Here is a 19,539-nt window from a genome sequence, read left to right on the forward strand (position 1 = left end):
TAAGTGAATTGTAGAGAATCTAGTGGTTCTCTTCTCCCCACTGCCTCTTTTTTGATGAAATATTAGAAATGAAAATGTTGAAATGTATTCGTCGAGTATACAATAGGAAAAGCCACCTTATGAAATGGTAAGCTTGTTCTATTGTTTAATATTTTCATAAACAATAAAGTATGTAATGTGTTTGATTTACAGAATTGAACAAATAATAGTTAAACTGCTAAACTTTGTGCTTTAAGTTAAATAATAGATTTGACCAGAAAAATAGATACTTTGCATATTATTACCTTTGTATTATGCTGAGCAAAACAGGAATTGACAAAAGTTTGTTTCTTAAAAAAAAAAAAAAAACCTTAAAATCTTTCTCTCTTTTTCTCTCTTTAGTTCTTTTTGGAGGTGGATATCTACTCAGACAATAAGAATTATAAGAGGTCAGTTACAAATAATACTCCTTCTTGTTTACAATGTGATAAAAATTTTGTTCATGTTGTAAAATATCAAACTGTAGGCTTTTGTGTTGAAAGTTGACTTCCCCAAAATAATATAGGCAGATTTAGGGTGGATAACCTGAAGTGAACAAAGAGTCTAACAATGGTACTCAACTGTGTTCTCTCTTTAATTCAGGATTAGAATCAGTGGAAATGAGACAGGCTGTGGAGTAGCTTCTAGAGTGTCTGGACAGCTACTCAGTGATTTTCCATACATGACCTCTCTTTTCTGTTGGTCTGTAGGCTCGTGCCTGGGAAATACTATTCAGTACGGTTGCTGGACAGGCTTTTTAGCTGTTCACACTGAGTTGCCTCCAATCTACGTAACCGTTTAGAAAAGGCTGCCTTCATGGTCTTCTTAGCTAGGAACTTGAAGTTGGCCTTATTGAGACTCTCACTTATTAGCCCAGAAACCATGTTTTATTAACTCTTTCTTTTTCTTCTACCATGGAATCAAAGAATTGTGGATTTTCTCTTTTGTGTGGTCACCTAACTTCAGTCAGACTGCAAGCTGGAATCTGCACCTGAGTGCCTTGTTTACTTACCTTGTGAAGAAGGCACTCATTATGTTCTGTTAGTTGGGATGGGATTTTATTTTTTGGATCTACTGTTATTTTTAAACTTAACTATTTACTGCTGAAAATGTGAAATAGGCTTTTTGCTGTTGTAACTTTTGGTGTTCTTCAGTGTAGTCAGTCTGTTGGAACGTTCCCCTCCCTCCCCCTTTCTTCCCTTTTCCCTCCCTTTTCCCCTTTTCCCTCCCTCTCTGCCTTTTTTTCTTCCTTTCTTTCTTTCTTTTTTTTTTTCCTTTTGAGACGGAGGGAGTCTCTGTCACCCAGGCTAGAGTGTAGTGGCACAATCTCAGCACACTGCAACCTCTCCCTCCTGTGTTCAAGCGATTCTCATGCCTCAGCCTCCCAAGTAGCTGGGATTACAGGTGCCCACTGCCACGCCTGGCTAATTTTTTGTATTTTTAGTAAAGATGGGGTTTCACCATGTTGACCAGGCTGGTCTTGAACTCCTGATCTCAGGTGATCCACCCGCCTTGGCCTCCCAAAGTGCTGGGATTACAGACAGCGACTGTGCCTGGCCAAAAATAATAGGAGCCCTTTAAAGGTTTTTTTTTTTTTTTTTTTAAGAGTCTCGCTCTATCACCTCCCAGATTTAAGCGGTTCTCCTTACCTCAGCCTCCTGAGTAGCTGGGATTACAGGCACGCGCCACCACGCCCAGCTAATTTTTGTATTTTTAGTAGAGACGGGGTTTTGCCATGTTGGCCAGACTGGTCTCAAACTCCTGACCTCAGGTTATCTACCCGCCTCGGCCTCCCAAAGTGCTGGGATTACAGGCATGAGCCACTGCGTCTGGCCTGTATTTTTAGTAGAGATGAGGTTTCCCCATGTTGGGCAGGCTGGTCTTGAACTTTTTTAAAGACCTAATATTTCAAGGGAGAAATGTATAGTAAATTTAGACAGCAAATTTTTTCCGTTGCATGATACTTTTTTTTTTTTGAGACGGAGTCTCGCTCTGTCACCAGGCTGGAGTGTAGTGGCAACCTTGGCTCACGTTGCATGATACTTTTATATTTGATTCTAGTTTTATTTTATTTTATTTTATTTTTGAGATGGAGTTTCACTCTGTAGCCCAGGCTGGAGTGCAGTGGCGTGATCTCTGCTCACTGCAAGCTCTGCCCCCTGGGTTCACAGCATTCTCCAGCTTCAGCCTCCAGAGTAGCTGGGACTACAGGTGCCCGCCACTACACCCGGCTAATTTTTTATATATTTAGTAGAGATGGGTTTTCACCGTGTTAACCAGGATGGTCTCGATCTTCTGACCTCGTGATCCACCTGCCTCGTCCTCCCAAAGTGCTGGGATTACAGGTGTGAGCCACCACGCCCGGCTGATTATAGTTTTAAAGATAAAAGTTAGCTAAAGTAATCTCCAGTTCACTTTTAGGAAATGTTAGGCTGGGCTCAGTGGCTCACACCTATAATCCCAACCCTTTGGGAGGCCAAGGTGGGAGGATCACTTGAGCTCAGGAGTTTGAGACTAGGCTGGGCAACATGTGGAGACTGTCTGTACAAAAAAACAAAAAGTAGCCAGGCATAGTGGTGCATGCCTGTAGTCCCAGCTATTTGGGAGGTTGAGGCAGGAGGATTGCTTGTGCCTAGGAGTTTGAGGCTGCAGTGAACGAGGATCATGCCACTGCAATCTAGCCTGAGTGACAGAGCAAGACCCTGCCTCTAAAAAAAAGGAAATATCTGTAGTTTTCTTTTTTTTTTTTTTTTTTTTTGAGACAGAGTCCTGCTCTGCACCAAGGCTGGAGTACAGTGGTGCTATCACAGCACACTGCAGTGTTGAGCTCCTGGGCTCAAACAATTCTCCCACCTCAGCCTCCCCAGTAGCTGGGACTACAGGTGTATGCCACCATACCCAGGTAATTCAAAACAATTTTTTTTAGAGATGGGATCTCACTATGGTGCCCAGGCTGGTATAGGTTTTCTTTAGTTTTGTTTTAGCAGTCCTGCCGATTTGTTAATTACTGTTTTATTCTTGTAACACAGTGATTCTCAACCTTTAGGGCTTGTGAAAGCATAGATTGATAGATGCTGACCTGTAGGTTCTGATACGGTTAGTTGGTCTGGGGTAGGGCCCAAGAATTTGCACTTCTAGCAAGTTCCCAGGGGATGCCACTGGTCCAGGGACCACACTTTGAGGATCATACTACTCTAACGTATATAAATGCTGTTTGTCTCTGTAAATGAATAAACTGTGACTCACGAATTACACCAGAACAATCGTGCATATGTAATTTTCACATGTTCAGTGGTGATTTCCAAACATTTTAAAGTATTGATGGTTTCTCATCTGATGTCAAGGAGCACTATTGTCCACCTACTTTCATACTTCACAGTGGGTTATAGCATACAGAGTTATTAATAATACATTTATTATCTATTAATGTACCATATCTTAGAGCACCTCAAAATCACAATTGGGTTTTATTTATTTATTTATTTGCAGTTGCAACATTTAATAGAGTGGGCCGGGCGCGGTGGCTCAAGCTTGTAATCCCAGCACTTTGGGAGGCCGAGACGGGCGGATCACGAGGTCAGGAGATCGAGACTATCCTGGCTAACACGGTGAAACCCCGTCTCTACTAAAAAATACAAAAAAACTAGCCGGGCGAGGTGGCGGGCGCCTGTAGTCCCAGCTACTCCGGAGGCTGAGGCAGGAGAATGGCGTAAACCCGGGAGGCGGAGCTTGCAGTGAGCTGAGATCCGGCCACAGCACTCCAGCCTGGGTGACAGAGCCAGACTCCGTCTCAAAAAAAAAAAAAAAAAAAAAATTTAATAGAGTGAAGACACAGCATACAAAGGGAGGGGACCCAAAGAGGGTAGCCGCTGCTGGCTTGAATGCCTGGGTGTATATCCTGATCATTGTCCCTCCCGCTGTGCTCTCAGGCAACAGATGATTGGCTATTTCTTTACCTCCTATTTTTGCCTAATTAGCATTTTAGTGAGCTGTCTTTACTACCTGATTGGTCAGGTGTGAGCTAAGTTGCAAGCTCCGTGTTTAAAGGTGGATGCGGTTACCTTCCCAGCAAGGCTTAGGGATTCTTAGTAGGCCTAGGAAATCCAGCTAGTCCTGTCCCTCAGTCCCCCCTCTCAACAGGAAAACCCAAGTGCTGTTGGGGAGGTTGGCCGACGACCGCTCTAACTGCTTCCTGCTGAATTGGGGCGTAGGAGAGGTTGTGCAGTTGAGATTTCCTTGGGAGGGGTGCCTTCCATGTCATTAACATCAGAGCATGGGCTAGCAGGCTGGTCCAGGGGTCTGTGGTAGATCTTAGTCATGTACTGCGTCTGGAGCTTCATTTGAAGAACCATTTGTAGTTTTACAGCTTCGATTTGGAAGAGACAAACTTAACAAGGAGGTTAAAGATACAGGGTCCAAAGAGGAGTAGCAATATTATAGCTGCTAGAGGTCCTAAGAAGGGGAGAATCCAGGGCATCCATTGGCTGAGGAGGCCCCAGGGTCTAGTGTTTTGAAGCTCCTCTGCTCTACCTTGTATTCGATCTCGAATTTCTTTAACTTTCTCGGTGACGATTCCAGATTGATTAACATAATAACAGCATTCTTCCCCTAAAAATAAATAGGTTCCCCCTCTTTCGGCAGTTAACAAGTCTAAAGCTCTTCAATTTTGAAGACTACTGCTGCTAGGGAGTTAAGTTGATCTTGCAAGGTGACTAGGGAGTCGGCGACCTATTCCATGTCACCATTTAGTTCTTGAGACAGTTTGTAGTAGAACTGAGTAGAGGCTGTGATACCACCAATGCCAGTACCTACTCCACCTAGCACTCCTGCTTCGATAACGAAAGGAAGAATGGGTACTTGTTGCAGGGCTTAGGTACGACATGATTGTATAAATCTTGTTCAGTGTAGATGGTCATAAGGGCCACTAAGAATGACAGAAAGCACATATATTCTGAAGAGCCATTCAAACATCGATAGGCTGAGGTACCACAGACAAAAAATATTCCTGAGGATAGGCAGACTGTTCGTGTGGGAGGAGTTACCCACCTGATGCATTGGGAGTTGGTTGTGTCTATAGTATTGCTACATTTTACACAGGTGAGGTTTGAGGTGTGGGTTATTTCCAGATTGGAGACAAGAGGTCCTACTAAAACGGAAGTGGTGTTTATTTCTGTGCTGAAGTTGTTCCATTGTACAACTTGTACAGGGTTTGAAATGTATGGCCTGAAGTGCAGGGTGAGGTACATCCAACAGTTAGTAGGGTTTTGAGCCGAGACCTCCTGGAGCCCAGTGAGGGTGGTATTAGATAGGCTTACCAGGGGAGTATGGGTACGGAGAGTTTCATGTAGTTTTGAGAGATCCAGTCCTTTGTAGGGGCTAGGGGTGCTATGCACTCGGGTCAGTTGGGAGATTACTTCCTTTACATGTTTTTCTCTTGCCTGATCTTGAACTCCACCCCCATCAGACATACCGGTATGGGTGAAGTAAGTCCAACAGACAGTGGCTGCAAGTCCTCCAGGACAACTAGGATTAATCATTTTCCCTGTCCAATAATGAGTATTTGCATGCATGCAAAGGCTGGCAGAGTTATAGCAGTTGTGGGGCATATGGGTGTGGGCAGTGAAGGTGGGGTTTCCCTTAGATAAACTCCTATACAATGAAGCATCAATATTTCCGGGACGCCGCATTCTCCATAGAAACTCTTGGTAAGGGGAGCTACTGGTCATACAGCGGCATGGAGGGGTTACAGTGAGAGTGAAAGGGGTAAGAGAACAGTAAAGAGAAAAATATGATAAGGGAGGGCCATGGGGATTTACGATATTAGTTACTTTCCTCCCAGTTGTCGTTTGAAGAGCAGGCACAGATCCTCTAGAGGTTCACAGGAATAGCTAGCGTTGTCTCTTGGATTTTCGGGTTCCTTTGGCAGTATCCAGGGTTTGACTCGAGTCTGATGTATCCAAGACTCCACTCCAGCCACTTTAACCGCAGTTGGGGTAGATAAAATGATTGGGTAGGGTCCTTCCCAGGATGTATCTAGGGATGGAGAATTAGAGGGAAGGGATTTGACTAATACCATGTCACCAGGGTGGAATAGTTCCTTTCCCTCTTCTCGGGCACAGGCTCCTTGTAATGTTTTGAGAACCTGTTGATATTTGGCTAAGGGGGTGATGTCTGCAACTAAGTTGGCCGTCTCTTGGTCAAGCACAAGGTCATTGGTTAGGAAGGGCCGTCCATACAGCATTTCGTATGGGCTAAGTCCTGCTTTTTGGGGAGAGTTTCGGATTCTTAGTAAGGCTATAGGCAACAGAGCAGGCCATGTGAGGTGGGTTTCCTGGGTTAGCCTTTTTAGATGTCATTTGAGTGTTTCATTCATTTTCTCGACTTTTCCTGAGGATTGTGGCCTCCAGGTGTAGTGTAAGTGATATTGTATACCTAATGCCTGGGATACTCCCTGGGTTATTGTAGCCTTGAAAGCAGGGCCATTGTCATTCTGTAAGCCTCAGGGAAGTCCAAATCTGGGAATTATTTCATGAACTAGTACCTTTATTACCTTTTGAGCCTTTTCTGTCCTACAGGGGAAGGCCTCTGCCCAACCAGTGAAAGTATCTACCCAGACTAGTAGATACTAAAATCCCTGAGATTTGGGCATGTGGGTAAAATCTAGTTGCCAGTCTTCTCCTGGATAATGGCCTGTTCTTTGTTCTCTTGAAGGAGCTTGGCGATAAGGCAGGGGATTATTTCTTTGGCACACATCACAGGCCCTGATTATCCGCTTGATAGTTTTGAAAAGGCCTGGTCCAGTAAATAATGATTTGGCCATCTGATGGGTGCTATCAATGCCTAAGTGAAAGGTTTGGTGAAGGGTTTTAAGTAATTTCCATTGGTTAGCTGCAGGCAAAAGTATTTTTCCTTCTTCGGTGGCTAGCCATCCTGAGGGGAGGAAACTCTGTCCTCATGAGGGTCCCCATTCTATTTCTTCTTCTGAGTACTGGGGCTTGGTTTCTCAGAGGGGATTACCCAATACTAGGGGTCCTTCTATAAGCATTTCTAATGGAGGGTCCTGCCTTGCAGCTCTTTTGGCTTCAATATCCGCTTGGCGGTTCCCTTCTATTTCCCTTTCCTTTCTGATGACCCCAGCAGTGTAAGACTGCCACCTCTTTAGGTTTCTGTACAGCCAGTAATAATTGCCTAATGGCTTCCTGATGTTTGATAGGTGTTCCCTCAGAAGTTAGGAATTCCTTTCTCTCCATATTGCTGCATGGGCATGGAGGAGTAGGTAAGCATACTTAGAGTCTATATATATATTTACCCTTTTTCCTTCTCCTGATTCTAGTGCCCGAGTGAGGGCTATTAGTTCTGCCAGCTGAGCGCTAGTTTCTGGAGTGAGGGGTTTACTTTCAAGTATTCCATTATCACTGACCACTGCATAACCACTTTTTGAAGTCCTTTCTCTGCAAAGGAACTTCCATCAGTATACAAGTTGAGGTTGGGATTGGTCAAGAGAATCTCTAAAAGGTCCACAAATGGGAATTATTATTTCCTGAATTAATCTTTTTCCTTTGTCTTTTTTTTTTTTTTTTTTTTTTTGTGACACAGTCTCGCTCTGTTGCCCAGGCTGGAGTGCAGTGGCATGATCTCGGCTTACTGCAACTTCTGCCTCCCGGATTCAAGCGATTCTCCTGCCTCAGCCTCCCGAGTAGCTGGGATTATAGACGTGTGTCACCACACCCAGCTGATTTTTGTATTTTTAGTAGAGACGGGGTTTCACTATGTTGGCCAGGCTGGTCTCGAACTCCCGACCTCAGATGATCCACCCGCCTCGACCTACCAAAGTGCTGGGATTACAGGTGTGAGCCACCGCGTCCAGCCAATCTTTTTTTTTTTTTTTTTTTTTTTGTAGAGATGGGATCTCATTTTGATGCTCATGCTAGTCTTGAACTCCTGGACTCAAGCAATCCTCCTGCCTCTGCCTCCCAAAGTGTTGGGATTATAGGCGTGAGCCACTGTGCCCAGGCTTATTTCCTGAATTAAAATAATTGATCTGGGTACAAGCTATTTAATACTGAGTTGATCTGTAGTTTTGAAATTTTAAAATGGGCCGGGCGCGGTGGCTCAAGCCTGTAATCCCAGCACTTTGGGAGGCCGAGACGGGCGGATCACGAGGTCAGGAGATCGAGACCATCCTGGCTAACACGGTGAAACCCCGTCTCTACTAAAAAATACAAAAAACTAGCCGGGCGAGGTGGCGGGCGCCTGTGGTCCCAGCTACTCTGGAGGCTGAAGCTGGAGAATGCTGGAGGCTGAAGCTGGAGATCCGGCCACCGCACTCCAGCCTGGGCGACAGAGCCAGACTCAGTCTCAAAAAAAAAAAAAAAAAAAAGAAATTTTAAAATGTGATTTTTGAGATGACAGAATAAATATTGTTTCATTTAGTTTGGGTTTTTATTGTTGTGAGCTCTTATTTTGGTTTTTAAAAAGTATTTTTAAATTTTTATGGGCAGCACTTCATTCCATAAAAGAGAATGAATGTTGCTGTTTTGGTCTTTATTAATTAGTTTCTTTTTCTTTTTTTTTTTTAATACTTTAAGTTCTGGGATACATGTGCAGAACATGCAGGTTTGTTACATAGGTAAACACGTGCCATGATGGTTTGCTGTTAATTAGTTTCTTAGTTAGCCTTTGGCAGTATCTAATCCTAACTAATAAGGCCCTACCTTTAGAAAAATTATGCTTACTTGAGATGATTATAGATTTTAAATTTGGTGATAGATTCACTTTCTCATTATATCAATGTCAGCACATTAGAGCCAAAAGTAGTCATTTTGGGGTGAAATTTTAAAATGCATAATTTAAGAAAAAACTCATGAGGACAAGCAAAGTTTTTGTTTTTAATTAAAAATCACCTATCTGGAGTTTGTTTTAAAAGTATACACATATGTAAAATTCATAGGCCAGGCACAGTGGCTCACGCCTGTAATCCCAGCAGTTTGGGAGCCTAAGGTGAGAAGATTGCTTGAGCCCAGGAGTTCAAGACCAGCCTAGGCAACATAGGGAGTCCCCATTTCTATAAAATATTTAAAAATTAGGCTGGGCACAGTGGCTCACGCCCGTAATCCCAGCACTCTGGGAGGCTGAGGTGGGTGGATCACGAGATCAGGAGTTTAAGACCAGCCTAGCCAAGATAGTGAAACCCCATCTCTACTAAAAATACAAAAATCAGCCAGGCATGGTGGTGGGTACCTGTAATCCCAGCTACTTGGGAGGCTGAGGCAGAGAATTGCTTGAACCCAGGAGGCGGAGGTTGCAGTGAGCTGAGATTGCGCCATTGCACTCCAGTCTGGGAGACAGAGTGAAACTCCATCTCAAAAAAGAAAAAAAAAAAAAAATGGGCCAGGCACTGTGGCTCACGGCTGTAATCCCAGCACTTTCGGAGGCCAAGGCGAAAGGTCAGGAGATCAAGACCATCCTGGCTAACACGGTGAAACCCCATCTCTACTAAAAATACAAAAAATTAGCCAGGCGTGGTGGCGGACACCTGTAGTCCCAGCTACTTGGGAGGCTGAGGCAGGAGAATGGCATGAACCCAGGAGGCGGAGCTTGCAGTGAGTGGAGATTGCACCACTGCACTCCAGCCTGGGTGACAGAGCAAGACTCTGTCACACACACACACAAAAAAATAGAATTAGTTGGCCATGGTGGCACGTGCCTGTAGTTCCAGCTACTGGGGAGGCTGAGATAGGAGAATCACTTGAGCCCAAAGAGTTTGAGGCTGCAATGAACCGTGATTGTAGTACTGCATGCTATGTGGGTGACAGAGTGAGACCCTGTCTCAAATAAATAAATAAATAATAAAATAAAAGTTATAGCCTCTCAGTATAGTGTTTGAAGCCAGATGAGCATTATGTAGTTTAAATATCATTTCAAACAACCATCACTCTATCCAAACCCTTACCATTTGTTCCCCCTATTACTAACAACCAAAATAGCAATATCACAACAAGCAGCTTTTGCCTACTGCAAAGGTTTCCCCATTGATCATAATTATTTCTTGGATACCACCAAATGATAATGAGATTAGGAATGGCTTATAGGTTTTTGAGAAAAATTTCTTTGAGGAAAAGGGAACTGGTTTTAATTTATGGGCATAGTTATCATGATCTCAATTTTCCTCCCTTATAGAAATTAAAGGCCCTGAAATCAAATAGCCAAGGAATTTAGTTCTCAAACTGCCTTGCTTCCAAGTTTCAGCTGTGGTCTATTAGATATAACCTCTGGCTGACCTCAGATATAGATGATTATTCATAACCTGCCTTTCTCACTTCATTTTCTCCATAGCTCTAAGAGCTCATTTTGGAGGAATAATGGATGAACCATCTCCCTTGGCCAAACCTCTGGAGCTGAACCAGCACTCTCGATTCATAATTGGTTCTGTGTCTGAAGATAACTCAGAGGATGAGATCAGCAACCTGGTGAAGCTGGACCTACTGGAGGAGAAGGAGGGTTCTTTGTCACCTGCTTCTGTTGGCTCAGATACACTCTCTGATTTGGGGATCTCTAGCCTACAGGATGGCCTGGCCTTGCACATAAGGTAAGAGAGAGTTTAATGGTCTACTTATTATTTATTGGTCTGTCTTGTTAGTTTTGCTGATTATGTTCTGAAAAGAGCAAGAATGATTTTAGCAAAGACTGCTTTGACTTTTCCTATGTCACTGGACTCAAAGCTTTGTTGAGGAAGTCATAAATGACGTATTTTTCAGAAATCATGTATGTTTCCATCAAATTTTTCATGTTCTACTAGGTCTTTCTTTTTTATTTTTTTGAGACGGAGTCTTGCTCTGTTGCCCAAACTGGAGTGCAGCGGTGCGGTCTCAGCTCACTGCAACCTCCGCCTCCTGAGTTCAAGCAATTCTTCTGCCTCAGCCTCCCAAGTAGCTGGGATTACAGGCACCTGCCACCAAGCTGGCTAATTTTTTGTATTTTTAGTAGAGATGGAGTTTCACCATGTTGGCCAGGCTGGTCTTGAACTTCTTTCAGTGGCGCCATCTCGGCTCACTGCAAGCTCCGCCTCCCGGGTTCACGCCATTCTCCTGCCTCAGCCTCCCGAGTAGCTGGGACCACAGGCGCCCGCCACTTCGCCCGGCTAGTTTTTTTTTTGTATTTTTTTAGTAGAGACGGGGTTTCACCGTGTTAGCCAGGATGGTCTCGATCTCCTGACCTCGTGATCCGCCCGTCTCGGCCTCCCAAAGTGCTGGGATTACAGGCTTGAGCCACCGCGCCCGGCCGGTCTTGAACTTCTGACCTCATGATCCACCCGCCTCAGCTTCCCAAACCACTGGGATTGGAGGTGTGAGCCACCGCGCCCAGCCTATTTTTATTTTTATTTTTATTTTTTTGCTCTGTCACCAAATGGGAGTGCAGTGGTACAATCTCAGCTCACTACAACCTCCGCCTCCCAGGTTCAAGAGATTCTCCTGCCTCAGCCTCCTGAATAGGTTGGACTACAAGTGCGTGCCCTCATGCCTAGCTAATTTTTGTTGTTTTTGGTAGACACCGGGTTTCGCCATGTTGGCCAGGCTGGTCTTGAATTCCTGGCCTGAAGTGATCCGCCTGCCTCAGCCTCCCAAAGTGCTGGGGTTAAAGACATGAACCACTACACCCGGCCACTTCTACCTGCTAGGTCTTTTAGTGAGAGCTAGTGAGTAAGAATTAGGTTGAGGAATTTCAGTCTTTGCACTACTTTGACTAACATGGTTTTAACTATCTTGATGATTGATAGGAATTTTCCAGGGGTTGTCAACTTCGTAGTAAGTTTTTTGAACTGATTCGTCAGATTGTCAGGAAGTTATATTCTGTTTCTAGCAGGGCCAGTCCCCAATAAAGGGCTGTTAATAGAGCTCTCCTTTTTCTCTAGAAACACAATTCTCTGTAACTGAGAATGTCAGTACATAGTAACACTAGATTGTTTTTATTTATCAATGTTTGATTATATAACTAGCGTGTGAGATACTAACTTTTGGTCATTTGCTTTTCAGTTCTTGGATTAAAAGGTCTGAATCAGTGGTTCTTGGTTCTCACTGTTCATCAGAATCACCTCAGGGAGCCTTGGGAGATAAGCCCCATCCCTAGAGATTTTGATTCATTTGATACTGGCTTGGTGTGGAACTGGGGCTTTTTTTTTTTAAGGTATCCAGGTGATTGTTGTGTACAGCCAGCATTCAGATTATAGGTGTATCCTAGATAAACATAAGTTAGGGTGGCTGTTGCTGCTGTTATTATCTTGGTACCTCTATTATTACTGGGTCATAAAATAATTCAGCTCTGTTTTATACATTAAATATACTGACTCCATAATAAAATCCTGTATGAGATCTGGCTGGATGTGATTGTTCTGTCTTACTGTTATCCCTAGGGCTTGGAATCAGGGCTTCTGCGAGACTAGGCAGTATTTGTTAGTGATCACCCTCATTTAGCTATGTAGAGGTCAAAAGAAAAGTGTAAAGCAAGTTAATTATGTTTTACTTCACAGATTCCTAGAATTGTAATAAACCAGAGAGATAATTTAACCTGACACTTTTTATTTTATTTTATTTAAAAAAATTAATTTAAAAAATTTAAATAGAGACAGAGGTCTTGCTATGTTGCCCAGGCTGGTCTTGAACTCCTGGCCTCAAGCGATCCTCCTATCATGGCATGCCAAAGTGCTGGGATTACAGACATGAGCCGCCACATTTGGCCATAAAATACTTTTTAATAGTTGGGAAAACTAAGGCCCAGTGAGGAGAAATAACTTGCCTAAGTTTGAATAGCCGGAGAACTTGGAATCAAACTCATATCCTGATTTTATTTCAGTAACTTTTCTACTCTACTTCCCCATCCATACAGGTGTCTTAATTATATAACTAGTTCAGACAAAGTTGGTCTGATGGAGTTAGTGAACAAAGCATTATCTCTGGGTTAAAAAGAGGAATAGAGAGCAGTATTTTAGTGGCAGGTAAAAGGGATTAGGTCTTTATCTTTATGTAAACATTTTTTATTTTATAGTTCACTTAATGGTTGGCTTTAAGGTTAATACTGGTGGTGGCATTCTTCTCTCTTGAGGTCATTTGGAAGTGTTTGTAGGGGGGTTGTGACTGGTGGGACTACTTGCATTTAGAGGACAAAGGACAAAGGACCAATGATACTAAACCTTCTGTGGTATAGTAGATAATCCTACACAACCAAGAAATCTCCTACTCAAAATGTCGTAGTGCCCCTCGTGAGAAAGACTGGTTTAACTCCAAATCCATAAAACCACACAGCATCTTGAGAAATCTGTCCAGTTGGAGTCTATGTGAAACATAATATCCATTTGCTGGATTAGGAAACTGAGTTTGGCAATGGTGATACAAACGCATTATAAGAAACTCAGCTAGTGATATCCCAAGGCAGTCTGTAGTTGCCAAGTCATTCCCAAAGTTGATGGCTCTTATGCAAAGTCTATGTGGTCAGTGGCATGAGTGTCTGGAATTTTTTTGCATGCCTTACTGTTGCAAAAATCATGTCCGTAGCTCGTGGAGGGGCCGTGGATTGAAGTGTGATCAGCAGCATGGAGAGGAGACAATGCCAGTTCCAACTCACTCCTCAGATAGCTAACATTCCAAAATAGAAAAAACGTTTTCTGTTTATCCATTCCTTAAGTCACTTCTGGATATGATGACCTTTGGGGTAATTTTAATTGAGTCAAATTCATTTGATAGGTGAAAGACCTCTGTCATGACATCTGCCACTAATTAGGTGTGTGACCATGGACACTACATATTATCTCCTTGGAGTCATCTATAAATTTGAAGATAATGATTCAGATACTCCTTTTCACTCCGGGAACTCAAAGTTAAATAGAGACTAAGTTGAGTTTAAGATTAGTTCTTAGAACCAATAGCCTAATCCTTCACGGGTGACATAGATTAAGGGGGCAGGTACATTCCTAGGAGATGTTCACTGGAAGTCATCTGAAACCAAACGAAGTAACTGCCATAATATAAGATGGGACTGAGTCTCTCTCTCAAGTTTGGGTGCTGAGAAGTCTAGTGGTATGTTGGATGAGCCAAATAGAAAATAGACTTTTCCTGCGATGGAAATTATTTGCTTCATGTACTTCCTAGAGTCCAATGAAAGACTGGGTGAATCACTTTTTTTTCTTTCTTTCTTTTTTTTTTTTTTTTTAGAAGGAGTCTTGCTCTGTCGCCCAGGCTGGAGTGCAGTGGCACCATCTCGGCTTACTGCAACCTTCATCTCTCAGGTTCAAGCGATTCTCCTGCCTCAGCCTCCCAAGTAGCTGAGATTACAGACACCCGCTACCATGCCCAGCTAAGCTTTGTATTTTTGGTAGAGACGGGGTTTCACCATGTTGGCCAGACTGGTCTCGAACTCCTGACCTCAGGTGATCTGCCCGCCTCAGCCTCCCAAAGTGCTAGGATTACAGGCGTGAGCCACCATGCCCAGCCTTTTTTTTTTTTTTTCTTTTGAGATGGAGTTTCGCTCTTGTTGACCAGACTGGAGTGCAGTGGCACAATCTCTACTCACCACAACCTCCACCTCCCGGGTTCAAGCGATTTCCTGTCTCAGCCTCCCGAGTAGCTGGGATTACAGGTGCCCGCCACCACGCCAGGCTAATTTTGTGTTTTTAGTAGAGACAGAGTTTCTCCATGTTAGGCTAGACCCGACCTCAGGTGATCCACCTGCCTTGGCCTCCCAAAGTGCTGGGATTACAGGTGTGAGCCAGCGTGCCTGACCTCGGCCTTTTTTTTTTTTTTTGAGACAGAGTCTCCGCCTCCCAGGTTCAAGATATTCTTGTGCCTCAGCCTCCTGAGTAGCTGGTACTACAGGCATGTGCCACCAGCCCGACTAATTTTTTGTATTTTAGTAGAGATGGGGTTTTACCATATTGGCCAGGCTGGTCTTGAACTCCTGATCTCAGGCAATCCGCCTGCCTCGGTCTTCCAAAGTGCTAGGATTACAGGTATGAACCACCATGCCCAGCTGGGTGAATCGCTTTCTAAGCTTTATGACCCAAACATTTGAAAATAAGACCCTGGCTGGGCGTGGTGGCTCACGCCTGTAATCCCAGCACTTTAGGAAGCTGGGGTGGGCGGATCACCTGAAGTCAGGAGTTCAAGACCAGCCTGACCAACACAGAGAAACCCCATCTCTACTAAAAATACAAAATTAGCTGAGCATGATGGCACATGCCTGTAGTTCCAGCCAGTTGGGAGGCTGAGGCAGGAGAAGCGCTTGAACCTGGGGGTACAGAGGTTGCGGTGAGCCGAGATTCTGCCATTGCACTCCAGCCTGGCCATCACAGCAAAAAAAAAAAAAAAAAAAGAAAAGAAGACCCTAAGTAAAAAGTAGTTACAGCTTGGTGGAAATATACAGACCTCACTGTAGACAACTGATTTGGCTTTTTATTTTTAGATAAGATCAACTAGAGGTTGATATATCAGCCAGGTTGATGTATTTCTGGAATTCATTAGTATTCAATTGAACATTTGAGAAGAAAGGCTAAATATGGACTTTTTTTTGTTTTGTTTTTTGAGACTGAGTTTCACTCTTGTTGTCCAGGCTGGAGTGCAATGGTGCGATCTTGGCTCACTGCAACCTCTGCTTCCTGGTTTCAAGTAATTCTCCTCCCTCAGCCTCCCGAGTTGCTATGATTACAGGTGCTCACCACCGTGCCCAGCAAATTTTTTTTTTTTCTTGAGACGGAGTCTCGCTCTGCCCCCAGGCTGGAGTGCAGTGTTGCCATCTTGGCTTACTGCAACCTCTGCCTCCTAGGTTCAAGCAATTCTCTTGCCTCAGCCTCCTGAGTAGCTGGGATTACAGGTGCGTGCCACCACGCTGACTAATTTTTGTGTTTTTAGTAGAGACGGGTTTCACCATGTTGGTCAGGCAGGTCTCTGACCTTGTGCTCTGCCTGCCTCGGCCTCCCAAAGTGTTGGGATTACAGGTATGAGCCACTGTGCCCAGCCCACCATGCCCGGCTAATTTTTTGCATTTTATTTTATTTTACTTATTTATTTAAAAAATTTTTTTTGTTTTTTTTTTTGAGTCAGAGTTTCATTGTTGTTCCCTAGGCTGGAGTGCAATGGCACGATCTCGGCTCACCACAACCTCTGCCTCCCAGGTTCAAGCAATTCTCCTGCCTCAGCCTCTCGAGTAGCTGAGATTACAGGCATGCACCACCACGTCTGGCTATTTTTTTTTTTTTGAGATGGAGTTTCACTCTTGTTGCCCAGGCTGGAGTGCAGTGGCATGCTCTCCACTCACCGCAACCTCCGCCTTCCAGGTTCAAGTGATTCTTCTGCCTTGGCCTCCCGAGTAGCTGGGATTACAGTCATGTGCCACCATGCCCAGCTAATTTTGTATTTTTTTAGTAGAGATGGGGTTTCTCCATGTTGGTCAGGCTGGTCTCGAACTCCTGACCTCACATGATCTGCCTGCCTTGGCCTCCCAAAGTGCTGGGATTACAGACGTGAGCTACCGCGCCTCGCTTATTTATTTTTTTGAGACAGAGTTTTGCTCTTGTTGCCCAGGCTGGAGTACAATGGCGCGATCTCGGCTCGCTGCAACTTCCGCCTCCCAGGTTCACGCGATTCTCTTGCCTCAGCCTCCTGAGTAGCTGGGACTTCAGGCATGCACCACCACATCTGGCTAATTTTGTATTTGTAGTAGAGACAGGGTTTCTCCATGTTGGTCAGGCTGGTCTTGAATTCCCGACGTCAGGTGATCTGCCCACCTTGGCCTCCCAAAGTACTGGGATTACAGGTGTGAGCCACTGCGCCCAGCCAATTTTTTGCATTTTCAGTAGAGACAGAGTTTCACCATGTTGGCCAGGCTGGTCTTGAACCCCTGACCTCAGGTGATCCACCCGCCTTGGCCTCCCAAAGTGCTGGGAGTACAGGCACCTGGCCAGTGGACATCTTAATTTTGATAACCAGTGTATGATTATCAAACTGGCATGTAACATAGCTATGTAGTTGTATGGATATTGGCAGTTTCTCTGCTCCTGTGGGATGTCACTTGAGGTCAGATAGTTTTGCATACTTAAAATGCACCACATGCTCTCAACCAACCAGAGGTATAAACAATTTGTCAACTACTAAGCTGAATTTCTGGTTGAAGTGCAGTTGGAACAGGTTATCTCTACATTTGGGTCTTTTACCTCTTAGCATAGTGTGATTTCTTTCCTCTTTTTAAAAAATCCACCACCTTACTGTCTAGCATAGTGTCTTTTCTTTAAATCTTTTTTATCCTGTGCTACATGTATGGGTTTTTTGTTTGTTTGTTTAGAGACAGGTTCTCACTCTATCACCCAGGCTGAAGTGTTCAGTGGTGCAATCATAGCTCACTAACTTTGAACTCCTGGGCTCAAACAATCCTCCCGCTTCAGCCTCCTGAGTAGTGGAGATTATAGGTGTGTACCACCGTGCTCAGCTAATTTTTAAAATTTTTTTAGAGATGGGGTCTTGCTATGTTGCCCTGGCTGGTCTTGAATTCCTGGCCTCAAGTGATTGTCTGGCCTTGGCCTTCCCAAGTGCTGGGATGACACGTGTGAGCTACCTTGCCCAGTGTATACTTCATGTTACAGTGAAACAGGAGAATTCCCTCATTTCTCTTGCAGAATGTGCCACTGGGATGTGTCTCGCTCCTTTGGTTGCCCCACTGCTCAAACCCCTAAGGGGAGGATGCAGATGGGCAAGTGCAGCAGCCATGGGAAGCACTTTGGGGCTCCAGCCCCACGGCACCATCTGGGGGTGGTGTCTATGACTCCCAAAGCCCAAATGAGCATGTGTTACAGTGTGCTCTTTCAGCTTTGCTGTCTGCAGATGGCTTGTGTTAACCAGCTCAATAGACCTTCTGCCTTATTGCAGGGGCAGAGGGCCAGTGTGACAGCTTTCTGTATCCTGAGCTCTTGCCCAGTGTACCAGAAAAATTGGATCACATGTGGGCTCGAAGGATGAGTGCAAGGTTTATTGAGTGGTGGAAGTGGCTCTCAGTGACATGGATGGGGAGCCGGAAGGAGTGGCTGGAGTAGGGAGGTGGTCTTCCCCTGGAATCAGGCTCCTGGCACTTGATTCAGACTCTTTGACCACCTCCGGTTGAATTCCCCTCGGTGTCCAGACATCCTTCCTCTCTTTCTCTGCCTCGTCGTTCTGCCATCACAAGTCTGCCGGTCTGCTGATGTCTGCTGGTCTGTTCCTCTGCTCCTCTTGATGTTCAATCACTTGTGTCTGTGACCTGCTAAGGTCTCGGGTTTATATGGGCACAGGATTGGGGGTGTGGCGGGCCAGAGTGATCTTGGAAAATGAAGCATTTGGATGCAAAAACAGGCATGCCTGCTGTCGCATAGGTCCATGGGCACAGGCCAAAGGTGGAGCCCTCGGCAGGGACTCTGCCCTTTCTGCCCTTTCCCTGTCCCCTTCCCATATCAACAGTATTTGAAACTCGATCTCAGTTTTCTCTTATGTGTCTTAAAATATATGTTCAAGTCATTGAATGACCTTCATTTTATGGTTAACATAAAATGAAACGTGTTTCGTTAACAACTTTATCGGAGAACAATCTGTATTTGCTGTTATTTGTGTATACCTAAAACCAGCATAAGATGTCTGTCACTGGGGTTCAAGACAATAATTGTTGCTTTGGAAGGAGAAAGTATATTCACTCAGGAACAGCTCTGAAGTTGAGTTATATTTTTATTTCTTTTCTGATCTAGAAAGAAAAGTACCTTACCAATATTTTTGAAAATTGAGAATTCAGATGAGATTGCCTATAAGATGTTGGACCCTTCAGAATAATTTAACTAGAAAATTTTGAGCTTTTTGTAATTAGAAATAATTTGTAAAGTTTCTCCCATGATACTAGTCATAGTATGTTAATGAGTTTGGAATCAGCTCCTAGATACCACACTTCGTTTTCTTTTTTTTTTTTTGAGATGAAGTCTTGCTCTGCTCTGTCGCCCAGACCGGAGTGCAGTGGTGCGATCTCGGCTTATAGCAACCTCTTCCTCCTGGGTTCAAGCGATTCTCCTGCCTCAGCCTCCTGAGTAGCTGGGATTACAGGCATGCACCACCGTGTCCGGCTAATTTTTGTATTTTTAGTAGAGACACCATGTTGGTCAGGGTGGTCTCAAACTCCTGACCTCGTAATCCGCCTGCCTTGGCCTCCGGGAGTGCTGGGATTACAGGCGTGAGCCACCGCGCCCGGCCACATTTCATTTTCATTCACAATTCATATAAAGCTGTGCAGACCTTTATCCATAGGAAATAATAGTGTCCAGGTCAGATTCTGGGAGGATCTAGGATTGACTTTCAACTTCTTCTATTGGGTCAAAAGAGAAGTTTAGGGGACAATAGTGAGAGAAGGCCTATTGTTCCTACATTCTATTTTTCACATTAACTTTAGGAACTATTAGTCAAGTTTTCTCAGTAGCTAATTGGAAAAATAATAGTTATAACAGGTTACATTTATTAAGTGCTTTACTGT

General features: G+C 44.2%; 1 protein-coding gene across 6 annotated transcripts in view; it reads left to right on the top strand.

Annotated features, from left to right (window-relative positions):
• The window catches only part of ACACA (acetyl-CoA carboxylase alpha), a 332,443-nt gene that overhangs the window by 76,384 nt on the left and 236,520 nt on the right, over nt 1-19,539 (top strand). For 5 of the 6 annotated variants that reach the window (XM_031657026.1, XM_031657027.1, XM_021928272.2 and 2 more), the window contains exons 2-3: nt 382-428; nt 10,354-10,606. In XM_031657026.1, the coding sequence (XP_031512886.1) occupies nt 382-428; nt 10,354-10,606 (300 nt within the window). The remainder of the gene's footprint in view (nt 1-381; nt 429-10,353; nt 10,607-19,539) is intronic. The other variant, XM_031657029.1, reaches the window with a different exon arrangement.

This window comes from Papio anubis, chromosome 17 (genome assembly GCF_008728515.1).
Source record: "Papio anubis isolate 15944 chromosome 17, Panubis1.0, whole genome shotgun sequence".
In the NCBI taxonomy this organism is placed as follows: Eukaryota; Metazoa; Chordata; class Mammalia; order Primates; family Cercopithecidae; genus Papio; species Papio anubis.